Here is a 14,133-nt window from a genome sequence, read left to right as displayed (position 1 = left end):
TCAGGATGCCACATGGCAGATAAGTAAACTAGTGAGGGGATTTCACTTTTCTAGAGCCACATCATGGCAACTGTGTCCTCAAATCTGCCTTATTATTGGTCCTAACAGCCAATTTAACTCTAAGTCAAATAATTAAGTCAACAATATGCTTGAGTTTTTTAGAGGTGAGGAGATGTTCATCATGATTTTTCTGTTAGAAAAAATATTAATGTGGTTTATTAAATAGCTCATTTTTTTTCATGACACTTTCTCAATTTTCTAAGGTTAGTTATTACTTCCCTATAGCTCTTATTAAACCAGGAACTGCAAAGACGAAATGCATGTTTCCCCAAATATAGAGTGGATAAAACCAGTTTTAATTTAGCAGAGATTTGTGATAAGAAATGAGGGGGAATGCCTCTCTCACTTTAGGTAAATGAGATGCAGTTCTGAAAGACTATCAGACTCTAAAAAAATTCACTAAATGGTGAAAACCTGTCACTCAATCTCAATTTTCTTAACCCCTTGATTTCACCAATTCAACTTTGAGCCCCTGGATAGTTAAAAATGTAATATATATATATATATATATATATATATATATATATATATATATATTTATTTTATTTTTTTAATTTTATAGAATTAAAAATTCTGTATGCCTTAAAATAAGCATAACTAAACATCTCCTTTTCATGAAAAAGACATTATATATACTTGAATATTTAGGTTTCATAAAACATATATTACATATTTCATGAATATATATAATGTACGTACAATATATATCTATATATTATACATTACATTATCTCGTCCTCATGAACAACCTTGTGTTATAGGTGTTACTGAAGCAATATTATCTGTGAGGAAACTGAGCTCCATAGAGATTAGACAATGTGCACAATCCAGTAAGTGACGGAACCAGGGCATTTAATCAGGGCTTGTGGTCAAAGACCTTGTTCTGTCCACTGTACAACTGCCTCTCCTTGTGTCTATTGTTCCACCAGTGCAATTAAGAAACTCCAGCAACACTGTTAATTACACCACAAAAAAAACATGCCTTACCCCCGGGAAAGCTCTTAGAGGCTAAAGGGGCTAAAGGGAGATGTACCTGATGACAAAAGTAGAGACGCTACAGTAGGACCCAGAAGTACAGCTGATTAGTTGTGGATATTTTGTCATATAGATGGGAAAGCTTTGTAGACTTTCAAACACCTCCCAGATCCTACTAGCCTATTCCTAAGGCAGAGCCAATGAGTTGGATTTGTGTTTATTTCAAAGGTCATTAGCATTTCATTGGTCTGTTTTAATGTTGTTTGTTTTAGATCTGTAAGCTCTATATACTTGATTAGAAAATAGGTATGCAAAAAGTAAGTTATTGTAAAATTGTTCTTAGTTTTCTTTTACTACCTTTACTGCTTTATTTTTTTCCTGATTAAATCTTTGACCTGTATAAGGTACAAAGTCGGGATTCAACTTCACCTTTTTTCAGATTACTATTCAACTTTTGCTGTGGGAAATTTTATCCTACTTATGGCTATCCAGTGTCATTTGAATCTCATTTCTATAATTGGGGATAGTCTCATGTTATGCACCCTGTCTCCTCAAGGTATGAGCTCAAACTCAATTCCCCGTCTTCTCTTGTGGCTAGAACTGAGGCACATGACCTAGGTCTCATCAACCAGGTGTGCACAAGTGAGGTCTTGATTTGGAAAAGAGCATCCTGAGGAGACAGGTATTGCCCAATGGAGAGGGTGGTGAAGCACAGCAGAGAGACATGGAGAAGTCAACAGCAGCAAAGCATATTCATAGTGTAAAGTGTGGTGCCAACACCAGAAACGGTGCAATCATTCCTCTGAGCAGTGAGACAGGCTAATTTAGTTTCCAAATGCTTCACCTCAAAGCTTAACTCTCTTACTCCTGTGGAAAAATTTACACTACTTAATATTGCTTGATTGATTTCTTTTCAGTCCAGACTATCTCAATTGGATTCTTTTTTTTTTTTTTAAGATTTTTTTATTGGGGAAGGGATACAGTACTTTATTGGGGAACAGTGTGTACTTCCAGGACCCTTTTTTTCCCCCAAATGAAGTTGTTGTCCTTTCAGTCCTAGCTGTGGAGGGCGCAGCTCAGCTCCAGGTCCAGTTGCCCGTCGCTAGTTGCAGGGGACGCAGCCCACCATCCCTTGTGGGAGTTGAACCGTGGTTGAGAGGATGTCCTCCAACCAACTGAGCCACCTGGGAGCTCGGCGGCAGCTCAGCTCAAGGTGCCGCGTTCAATCCTAGTTGAAGGGGGTGGAGCCCACCATCCCCTGTGGGACTCGAGGTATTGAACTGGCAATCCTGTGGTTGAGAGCCCACTGGCCCACGCAGGAATCTAACTGGCAGCCTTCAAAGCCAGGAGCATGGAGCTCCAACCGCTTAAGCCACCGAGCCGGCCCTCAGTTGGATTCTATGATTGTACATTAGAATCCTGATTAATATATGTGCTCATACCATTTACTAAATAATTCATCTTTCCCTCCGCTGATCTGAATTGCAACTTTGGTAAAATTCTCCTTCTGGAAAGATGGAATATCAGGCTCCAGATTTACCCCCTGCCTGAAATAAATTAAAAAACAGACAAAATATATAAAACAATGGGTCATAGACCTAACATTAGGTGGTGCAAGACTGTGATCACTGATAGAGGGGAAACATGAGACCTACAATTGCCCTAGCTTGCTTTCTTGAGAGAGTTTTCAGGTTACAATGCAGAGAATGGGAACCCAGGCAGAGCCTGCCAGTCCCACTGAGTTGAACAGATAGAGTAGAGAGACTGGGGAGGCCATAGAAACTAGAGTTCACAGAGCAAAGTCCCAGAGGAGAAAGAGCTACACAAAGAAAAAGTTCTGGATAAATATAATAGGTCCACCTTGAGTGGTCCGCTAAATGCTGATCAATGCTTATGAGTAAGTAAACTACACAAAGCTGAGGAAATAACTGTCTGTAAGGAACACAATCACCATAGCTAACAGAGAGCCAGGAATACTCCATGGTTGTACCAGGCAGAGTAGAATGCATGGGGCATTGGGTAGAATCCTCAGAAAGGCAAAATAAGTCTCAGACTAATTGCTTCAATAGTGTGGTAAAATTAGCTGTAGTGTAAGGGCTGCTTGTTCTACTTAACAAAATTAAAAAGCAAGCCTCAAAAAGATCAAGCTCTTTTTAAGTAACTGCACTCCATAACAAACTTCAGTTATAGTTATAGGAATACAAAAATACTCACACCTGCAGAGTAAATTCCCAATCTGTGGCATCCAACTAAAAACTACCAGACATACTACCCATAGTGAGGAGGGGGGGAAAAACCCAATCAATTAAAACAGATCCAGAAATGTCATAGATGATAGAATTAGTAGACATCCTAATTCTATCAATGCTTAGAATTAATAGTTATTATCAATGCATCCATATGATCAGGAAGATAGTGGAAAGTAGGAGCATTGAAGGAGAGACATGGAAAATATTAAAAGATCCAAATTAAACTTCTAGAGATAATAAAAATCAATTTCTAAAGCGAAAAATATCATGGAATAGATTAGTAGCAGATTAGACACTGCAGAAGAAAAATGAGTAAACTTGAAGACAACAATAAAAATTTTCAAAATAAAATTTAACAGAGTATCAGAAAGCTGTGGGACAACTTCAAGTGGCCTAATATAATCATATGTGCAATTCAAGTAGCAGGAGGAGAGAAGATAAAAGCAAAAACAACAAGTATTTGAAGTAATAGCCAGCTTTTTCAAATTATTTGAAAATTATAAACCTACAGATTCAAGAAACTCAACAATTTCAAGAATAATAACATGAAGAAAACTATCTCAAGGCACATCATAATCAAATTGTTTGAACTCACCAGCATACTCCCATAAGAAATGTTAAAGGAAGTCCTACAGGCAGAAGGAAAATGATACCAGATAGAAGTGTGGATCTATATAAGGGAATGACAAACCATGGTAACTACATGAGTAAACATATAAGACTTTTTTCTCATTATCTTAACCTCTTTGATACACACTTGACTTTAAAAAAAAATAGTAAAACTTTTTTTGGGGGTTTATGACATATGTAAAAGTAAAATGCATTAAAATAAAAATATCATAAAAGACTAAAAATGGTAGAGTAGGGAAATTTAAAACTCTGTTCCTCTTCCAAATGATTAAATTGGAAAAATCCGACTCCACTTTTACAGAACTCTGAAACAAAATAAAAATTTGTAACAATTATTACAATGTTAATGTTAAATGAAGAAGCTGTTAAATTTTTGTAATAGAGCATTGTGGCATTTGGATTTACCCTCTATCCCCTAGATCAGCAGCAGCCACAAAAAAAGTCTGCATAAATTTTAAACAATTGAAACCATGCAACATATCTTGTTTGATCACAGTAGAATAAGACTATAAATCATTAATAAAAGGAAAATGGGACAATTCACAAAGTATAAATTAAATAACATTCTTACATAATCAATAAATCAAAGAAGAAATCTGGGGAAATTAGAAAATATCTTGAGACAGATAAAAACAAAACAGCATACCAAAATTTATGGAATGCAGCAAAAACAGTGCTCATGGAGAAATAAAAGCTCTCAAATCAATAACTTAACTATAAACCTTTAGAAACTCGGAAAAGGGAACAAACTAAATCCAAAGCTTGCAGAAGGAAAGAAATGATAAAAATTGGAGATAAATAGAGATTAGAAAAACAATAAAGAAAAATTAATGACCCCAAAAGCTGGTTCTTTGAAAAATATTAACAAAATTGACGAACCTTTAACTAGACTAACCAAGAAAAAAACCTCAATTTAAAATAATTATAAATGCAAGTGGGGTATTACTACCAACCTTATAGAAATAAAAAGGATTGTAAGAGAGTACTATGAACAATCATATATCAACAAATTAGATAACCTAGATGAAATGGATAAATACCTAGAAACACACAAAGCACTAAAACTAACTGAAAAATAGAAAATCTGAACAGACCATTAATGAGTAAAGATATTGAATCAGTAATCAAAAACCTTCCAGCAAAGAAAACCCCAGGACTAGATGGCTTCACTGGTGAATTCTACATGTTTTCATTAGGCATGTTGTCCTACCTTGCCCTCCCACCCTTTTTTTGTGTGCTTTATCTCTGAAGGTATTTGTGCCCTATCTCTGGATGTCAGCCTCTCTGATTTTTCCTGTTGTATGTGTGTGCCTAGACTTTTCTGTGGCTATGCTCTGCCTACCTACTAAGTTTGCCTGGCACATAATCAGATCCTACAGATCTGCCTGGTGGTATCTCCGGTTCCTTTCAGACGTGCTTGGTCATGTTCACTGTGCTGAAAATGGATCCTGGAAATAATAGAGAAAAAAGCAAGGATTCAGGTCATCTGGGAAGGACTACATAAAGAATGAAGTTTGTTCAGAATATACAAGTCAGGGGAATCAAAAAGGAACATATAAGCAATAGATTCAAACTGCCCAAGGTCAGCTCAATATTTATTGAGCAACTGCTGTGTGCTAGTAAATAGAGTCAAATAAAAATAAAACAGGATTGAAAAAACCCAAGCATAATTAGAATGAGAAGGTAGGAAAGCCTACTTCAGATCCAGGGAACACAAAGAGTGAGGTCAAGGCTGAGTCAAAGGCAAGTTCATCAGGAGTCATGGTCTCTAAGGGCCAAAAGTTTCAAACAGTGGATCACAGTCAGCCCAGCTGTTATCAATGGAGTAATCAAAGCAAACCAAGTTGACTTCTGTTTCTACTTTGGATATAGAAAGCTTCAAGGAAATGTTGTTCTCACTGTGATGATGAGAATGAACTGGGTAATCTATAGAATCATAGTTATTTTAAGTCCATTAGAAGCTCTCAAAGAAACCTAATGAATGAAATCCCAAGAAATGACCAGGTTTTATGAGAGAAGGGCCCCATGCTTGATTTCATTCTTGGTAGACCAGCAGGAAGACCAGAAGAAAGTATCCATAAATGTAGGCAAGAAGAAAACAGCTGAATTTTTAATACGATTTTAAAGGCAGGATGTGGTTTGGAATGACAGTTTAAATTCCTGGATTTGAAGACACAGGGGAGTCTGAACCAAACTGCCAACTCTTTTCTATAGATCTTTTTCACTGAGTGCTCACAAGAAAGGGTAGGGCAGGACATCTGAGAGAGACACCTGAGGCACAGATGCACCAGGCCTGTTGAAGTCTGAGGATGAAACAAGAGAAGCAAGTGCTTCTCCAGAAGCGCCCTGGGCCTTACACTGAGTATGAGGGAGCAGTTATCTGCTCCTAGAGGAGAGACCGGTAAGCTGACAGAGAATCCTCATGAAAAAAACCTCACATACACGCCAGGCCTTACACAGAGTATCAGACAGCAGCTATCTACTGCATGGGGGACGGGCAGGAGAACTCAGAGTGACCCCTGAAATGCAATGGGACCTGCTGACATCTGTGGGTAGGTCAAGAAAAGGAAGACAAATCTTCCAGGCACTCAGATACCAAGTTCTGTTAAAAGAAAGCTTCTGATACCACTAGGCCACAATGAGGGGGAGACAAATAAGGCAAATAAAGAACTTGCCTTTGACACCAAAAAGGTGTACCCAGAAACTCAATAATTATGATAAATAATATTTTAATGCAATATTTTAAAAACTCAGTTTATGCAAAAAAACTATGATGAACAAAATCTCAAAATTTTAAATAAAGACAGAAAGAGTACTACTGATTTTTTCCTTTTGCCACAGGCTCCAATATGACTCAGCACAGCACTTACTGATCTTTTTTCTTTATGTACCTCAGCAAATGCCTCACTTGCATAACCTTTGTCCTGGGCTTTGCCTGTTCTTAAATAATTCAAAGTGAGTAATAGGCTGAACCTAACAAAGCAAAGCTCAGCCCCCAAACAACTGGGAGAGACTAGATTGTCCCAATCCTCTACACTACAGTTTGTTAGAAGAACTATGTCCTTTTCTGAGCATGCATATTATGTACCCCAGGCTCTTCTGTTATTTGACACATAATATCTGTCATTTAATAAAAAATTCAAGACAGATTATTTTAAAGCAAGAAAGTTAAATCCATTGTCAAGAAAGCAAGCAGTAGAATCAGACACAGAACTGTCCCATAGAGTAACATAACCAGACTCCATAATTAAAAAGTGGACAACATATATTAACAGATGGGGAATTTCCCTGGAGAGAGGAAAATGATTTTTAAAAAGCGCCAACGCTAGAAACTAAAACCATGATGAAAGAAATAAAGAATTTTTTTAAAAGGCAGATTAGGCACAGGCATCAGCCAACTTGAAGACATGTTATTAGAAATCACCCTACCCAAAATAAAAATAGGAAAAAGGTGAAAATAAAAAAGAACAAAGTGAGTCGTGTAGAACAATACTGAACAGTTTAATATATCTTCACTGGGATGTGGGTTATATGGATGTATGCATTTGTAAAACTGATGAAACTGTTTGCTTAAGATCTGTGCATTTCTCTGGATGTAATTACTCCTCAACAGAAAAAGTATATGAAGAAAAAAAGAAGAAACTTAGACTGATGCTCTGTTTGCTTCATTAAGTGTCACAGGTGCACTGCATTAGCAGAAACAGCATGACATTTCCATTTTCACACAAAACGTCATTTTTTGTGCTATTTAAGGGAAGCAAATTTAAAGAAAAAATATTGTATTCTAATTATTTTGCAGTTGAGGAATCAAGGTCCAAACAGATTCCAAATTTCTAGTTGCTAACTGTCTTAAAGGCTTTTGGAAACTTCTGATGTCCCTTGGGGTAAAAGTATATACTCAGCTAGTTAGCGGCAGAATTTTGACTGGAATGTATATGCTGGAGCTTGGAAAACAGTTTTTACTAACCAGTAGATATGATTCCTCGTAATACCTCCAGGCTAAAACATTTGTTGGAAGTGTTAGTATACTTGCTGTTCAGTCCTCCATCTGCCATGACTTCAGCGTAAACTTTGACCTCTCTGAATGGTTCTCAAATTGAAATTCTCTCCTGCGTTGTTTCTTGGATGCACCTCTCTCATGGTTTTCCTCCTGCCTCTAAGATCTATCTTGGCCGTTTCAGTGTCCTTTGTTGGTCCCAGCACGAGTACTCTCCGCACCCTCCTCAAGCTCAAATAACTCATGCAAGGCTTCCTCCTCCAGCCCTGTGTTAACAGTCTCTTCACTCTGGTCAGACTCTAACACACCACACTAGGCAGCCCCCCATACACAGATGCCCTCCTCACCTCTCTTAGGCTTTAGATGTCCAGTGCTGGGTTGACTGTATGTGTGTCTATCTTTCTCACCACACTTGGATTCTGACTGCCCATGCCAGGCTAGTACTCCTTACTTTTTTGAGCTCAAACATTCCATGCCAGGCAGCCTCTCCTGATGAAAACCTACTTTGCTCTGCACTCCTAATGGCTTTAGGATTGAAGTGTTCAGGAAGAGGAAGTGAAAGAGAAGGAGGAAGGAAAGGGGAAGGAATCTTAAAATATTTTACTAGATTTTTGTATATTTAGCTCTTTGATCCACCTGGAACTTATTTTTCTGAATGTTGATGTAGGGATCTGTGTCATATTTTCCCTAATGGGTAACCAATAGACCTCATAGCATATATTGAATAGTTTATTATTTACACTTATTTGAAATGGTGTGTTAATCATAAACTAATTTTCATAAATACATGGGTCTGTTTTTGTATTCTTTTAACTATATATTTCTATTTTGATTCATTCATTGAAATTATAGTTTAATTTGAGGAGGAATGACATCTTTACTATATCAAATCATGTAAATAGAGGAAGTTTTTAAAATCTTTTTTATTACATGTCAGAAAATTCTTATAGTTTTCTCCAGATAGGTTTTGTTCATTTAATGTTATGTCTTTTTCTTAGGTATTCTGTAGTTTTCATTATTATAAATGGTTTCTTTTTTCTATTATATGTTCTAATTGATGTTTGTTATGGAATAGGAATTCTTTTGATTTTTGTTTGTTGATCTTTTATTGCACCACCCTCTTGATTTTTATGTTAGTTCTAATTGTCGTGAATGCTCTTGAATGTTAGTGTAGTCAATTCCATTCATAGGATTTTAAAATTAACTTTAAATTCCAATAGTAACACGAATACATTTGCCTTATAAAAATGAATTGCAAATAATGCTTATTGACCAATACCCCCAATTCTAGTGTGAACCCATCAATACCACTAACCATCATTATGACTTTTAATATATATATTTCGCAGAACATATATAGTGTTGTTTTTATACGTGCATTTTTAAATAGTACCAAATATAACTTTCATTTTTATTCAAAATGTGTTTTGCTAATCTATCCTTATTGATACTCATATATATTTCATTCCTTTTCAAATGCTATTTCTTTCCATTATATTACATTCCATTTACTTATTCCCCAGTTGAAGTACATTTAGATTGTTTCCATTTTTTCACAGCCATAAACAATGCTGAAATGAACAATCTTATTAATATCTCCCAGTGATATGCATAGGTGTTTTTCTAGGGTAGATATATTCCTGGGTTTCTAGAAAGCTTAACGTTATTTTTTTAAATAATGAATAGGTATTGAATATACTTGTGCTCTTAACAATCATAGTTTTCTAGGTAGTTCATTGTTCAATGTGCGTGCATGTTCTTTTTAGCCTCTACTAATATGAACATATGATTTTTCTTTAAACCTGTTGTGGTGAATTGTAGTAATTTTCTAATCTTGAATATCCTTGTATTCATCTGATAAACCTAATTAATCGTGTTGGTTATTTTTAAAATATACTGTGGGATCTAATTTGCTGATATTTTATATAAGAATTTTCCATCTATAATTCATAAGAATGACTTAATAATAGTTGTCCTTTCTTGTATTCTCCTGGTTCAGATTTGATAATAAGGTTTTGCAAGCTTTATAAAATGCATTGGATCTCTTTACATCTTTCCTAAGTTCTGGAACCATGAATATAACATAGGAATTACATGTTCTTTAAAATTTGGTAGAACTTGTCCCTAGCAACTGTTTCTCAAATTAGTAGTTAATTAGTAATAATCGAAGTCCTCCATACCCTCACTTATTTTTAAAAATTTATCTGAGGTGCCTATTTATGGGATAGATATATTTATATATTCTACTTTGACTACAAATTGTCAAAATTTCCTTATAGATTTAACAGTTTAATCTTAGCTTCAGCTAGGTAAGCTATGTGTTCAGAGTCATAATAGTTCAAAAGTATATATTATCTTTGCGAACTTTATCTTTTTTAAGATCCTTTTCTCTTTTGATGCTTTTACTTTCAATTATCACTTTATTAATTTTGTTAATATTGCTTTCCTTCAATTTGATTAGAAAAAATTTTTTTTTAAATAATTTATTGGGGAAGGGGAACAGGACTTTATTGGGGAACAGTGTGTACTTCCAGGCCTTTTTCTTTTTTTTTTTTCCAAGTCAAGTTGTTGTCCTTTCAATCTTAGTTGTGGAGGGTGCCGTTCAGCTTCAAGTTGTTGTCCTTTCAGTCTTAGTTGTGGAGGGCGCAGCTCGGCTCCAGGTCCAGTTGCCGTTGCTAGTTGCAGGGGGCACAACCCACCATCCCTTGCAGGAGTCGAACCGGCAACCTTGTAGTTGAGAGGACGCGTTCCAACCAACTGAGCCATCCGGGAGCTCAGCGGCAGCTCAGCTCAAGGTGCCGTTTCAATCCCAGTTGCAGGGGGCGCAGCCCACCATCCCTTGCAGGAGTCAAGGAGTTGAACTGGCAACCTTGTGGTTGAGAGCCCACTGGCCCATGTGGGAATTGAACCCCCAGCCTTCTGAGTTAGGAGCACGGAGCTCTAACTGCCTGAGCCACCGGGCCTGCCCCCAAATTTGATTAGAAAATATTTTACTCCAATATTTTCAAGTTTCCTTTGCTGTCATTGGAGTTTGCTTGTAGGCAGTTTGTAGCTGGATTTTGTTTTTAATCCATTGTGTCTTTTTAACTTATGAGTAAAATTAATCCATTTATATTTATTGTAAATACTCATATTTGGACTTATTCCTCTTATTTAATTTTTTTCTATTTACCATACTTCCATCGAGTGTTTGCTTGTTTTCATTTTTGACTTTTGTTGAACCGGACAGGTTTTCATTGTTCCATTTCCTCATTTTTAATGGTCTACAAATTATAAATCAAATTTAATTCTTCAGGGTTTATTCTCAATTAAAAAAATTAGTACCAACTATGTAGAACATATGTTTACAAACAATACCTGGAGTTAACTTGCATCTATAATCCTTTGAATTCATTTCTAAACTTTTTCTGCTTCCCAGTTCGCACACTTGTATAATTGGGAGCACAAGTTCTTCACTCATCATTTTAAGGATTAAATATGATGCCATGTCAAGTACCAGTTTTTATAAAGTAAGAGGTCTTCATTTCCTTCATTCCATTTCTTCTTCCTTCAACCAATATACTTCAGGTCCAAATCACACAATCATCTCATCTCCTTTGTCCTTCAAAGTCACAGCCTCTTTCGTATCTGTTGCATCATTATGGCCTTCACTTAGTCTTTTAATTTCTTTGTAAGTCTCAGAATGTCTTCTCATTCTCCCTCTGCATATAAAAAGAATCCCATTCTGCATTGCACTGAGTGGCCTCTCCAGATTTAATGAACGTCACTCCATGCCTTTCTTCATTTTTCCTACAAAATGGCGGCCTTTAGACGTTCCATGATCAGCACCACGTGCGCCTGCGCCTCCCGCGGCCATTTCGCCCGGCAGCCCAAGATCCTGCCTCAGGTCCGCGCAGCGCCTGCGCACGAGCCCCTAGAGCACGGTCGCTCCTCCCCCTAGTTGAGTACGCCTGAAACCGCACGTTCTTGTCCCTTTCCTCCCCCGCAGACCCTGCACCGCCTTCACCCCTTTCCTGTGAGATTCTTCCGCCAAGTGGAAAGCCCTTCTTCGGTCGACAGGCTATGCACTTGAGGAGCAATCTAATAGGCTCTTACAGCCCTGGGGTTCGTCATTCAGTCTTATGTGTGCACCACTGCAATTGTCCTCTGGGCCCTAAAGTTGAGAACCGATTTCCCTGGACTTTTTTGCATACCGTGAGGCAATAAACGTAAAGAATGGCTGTGGCGGAGGGATCTTTCGCTTACGTTCGGTGTAGTTTAACCTAATGGGGGTCGTCCGGGAGTCGGAAGGGGGAGGGCGGAGGGAGGAGGCAGCTAAGGAATTGTTTTTTTCTCTCGCCCCGCCCTGGGCAGGCCGGCCAATTGCGATGGGCGATTTCCCCACGAGCCTTCCTCAACTTCTTGGGCTCAGCCAATGAACGACGGAAGCGGCTCCGAGGGGGCGGGCCCGGGAGGCAGTGCGTGTCTTGTGAGAGCTCTTGAACCAAGTCAGAGCCTGAGTCGGCTGGGCGGCTGGGATCGGCGGCGGCCGCGGGTGACTCAGGGAGGCGGGGTAAGAGCGTCGCGGCCTCGGCTCCGGGGAGAGGAGGAAGAGAGGTGAGGGAGCCGACCCCGCATCCCCCGCGCCGCAGACGGCCGCGAGGGGCGGCCGGGGATCGGCGCCGGGAAGCGGGGTGTCGGGGCGGGGCAAGTGCGGGACCGTGGGGGACCCGGCCGCCCGGGACGGGCTCTGCACCGCGGCCTTTGCCTTTCAGGGGTGAGGGGCGAACACTTTCCCATCCACTTAAGCCGCAAGTCATTGTCCCCTCACTCTGTCTGGAGGTGGGTGTACGGTTTTGGAAAAGCGAAACTTGGGAGAGCGAGGGTCACGCGACGCTCGGGCCCGTGTTTGCAGTGGGGGAGGGATCGGGGCGCGCGGCGGGCGCGGTTGGAGAGGCCGGCTGGGGGGTCCGCCTTCGCGCCCGCCGCCGCCGGGGGCTCGTCCTCCGAGCGCGGGAGGCCCCCCCCGCCGCGCCCGCCGCCCGCCCCGTCCGCGGCCCCCCACCACCTGCCGCCCCCGTCGCAGTTTGGTTTTGTGTGTTGGCAGGGAGGAGCCCTTCCCGCGGGCGTGGAAACCATGGTGCTGACGCTCGGAGAAAGTTGGCCGGTCCTGGTGGGGAAACGGTTCCTTAGCCTGTCCGCGGCCGAGCGCAGCGACGGCGGCCACGACGGCGGGGACGCGGAGCGCGTGGCCCAGTGGCCCTGGCTCTCCGGGACCATTCGCGCCGTCTCGCACACGGACGTCACCCAGAAGGACCTGAAGGTAAAAGCGGCGCGGGGGCCGCGGCGCCCGGACGGTCCCCACGTCCCTGATGCCAAGACAGCTAGCTCCCCCCTCCCCTTGGGGGAAAAGGACGATCAGAAAGAAAGTTGTCGTCGGGCCTGAAGGTGCAGCACACTAGCCCGTACGAGTCTGTGAAAGGGTTGTGTGGAGCCGAGGTACGCCCGGCGTAGAGGTGCTTGGGTCTGCCGACGGGCGTGGGGTTGTCGAGACAGGTCTCGGTGTCGCCGGCGCTGTGCCCCATCGGGACTGTGTGATCACGTCTCCGGAGGGCGGGTGCCGTGGTCACTATTGAGCTGGGCAAGGGGGTGACGTTTGGAATCAATACCAACTGAGGGCTAGTGCTTGGAAGTGCTTCAGTGGGCTTTTTTCGTTTGTTCCTCTTAATCTCTTCACCCAACTTCGTGAACTTTCAATCCTGTTAGAAACGATGTGTGCGTGGAGGAGGAGGAGCTTGGTTGTCTTCTGCACATTAGGGTGGGTGTTTGTCCATATACGGGGGATCAGGGCAGGAGTGGGTTCCCGGTGCTGTGAGATGCATCCGTGGGTGGGTGTGGGATGGGACCATATATGGAGGGATGGGGTGGAGCTGGCTGCCCCTTCTGTGGTGTGCTGGAGGGATGGCTTGGAAATATTCCACTTGGGCGTTCGGAGAGAGAGGGAGAGAAATGAGCACAAGTGCGGCCAGGGATTTTCCCAGTGACATCTTTTCGAAAAGAGATGAATTCTGATTGTACTCCCTAAGAGAAGTGTTGGTGTGAAAAGATTGTCTGGGAACACCAGTGAGGAAGCCATTGTACCCACAAAGACTCCTTTGTGCAAAAATAACTGAAAAAAGGTCCCTAACAAAGACTCCGAAGTGATGATAACCCAAAGGAAGCTTGTCAGGATAGAAGAGATTT

The 14,133-nt window shown here is 40.6% G+C and overlaps 1 protein-coding gene across 6 annotated transcripts in view; it reads left to right on the top strand.

Annotated features, from left to right (window-relative positions):
* Window positions 1-12,354: 12,354 nt before the first annotated feature.
* Window positions 12,355-14,133, top strand: part of KDM3A (lysine demethylase 3A) — a 50,169-nt gene continuing 48,390 nt past the window's right edge. For 3 of the 6 annotated variants that reach the window (XM_081069683.1, XM_081069681.1, XM_081069679.1), the window contains exons 1-2: window positions 12,355-12,463; window positions 12,998-13,213. In XM_081069683.1, coding sequence (XP_080925809.1) covers window positions 13,028-13,213 — 186 coding nt within the window. In that variant the 5' untranslated portion in view covers window positions 12,355-12,463; window positions 12,998-13,027. Of the gene's footprint in view, window positions 12,508-12,976; window positions 13,214-14,133 lie in introns of all 6 variants that reach the window. The other 3 variants (XM_081069682.1, XM_081069678.1, XM_081069680.1) reach the window with 2 other exon arrangements.

The sequence above is a fragment of the Rhinolophus hipposideros genome, assembly GCF_964194185.1.
Source record: "Rhinolophus hipposideros genome assembly, chromosome: 12".
Lineage (NCBI taxonomy): Eukaryota > Metazoa > Chordata > Mammalia > Chiroptera > Rhinolophidae > Rhinolophus > Rhinolophus hipposideros.
This window is presented reverse-complemented; position numbering and strand designations above follow the sequence as displayed.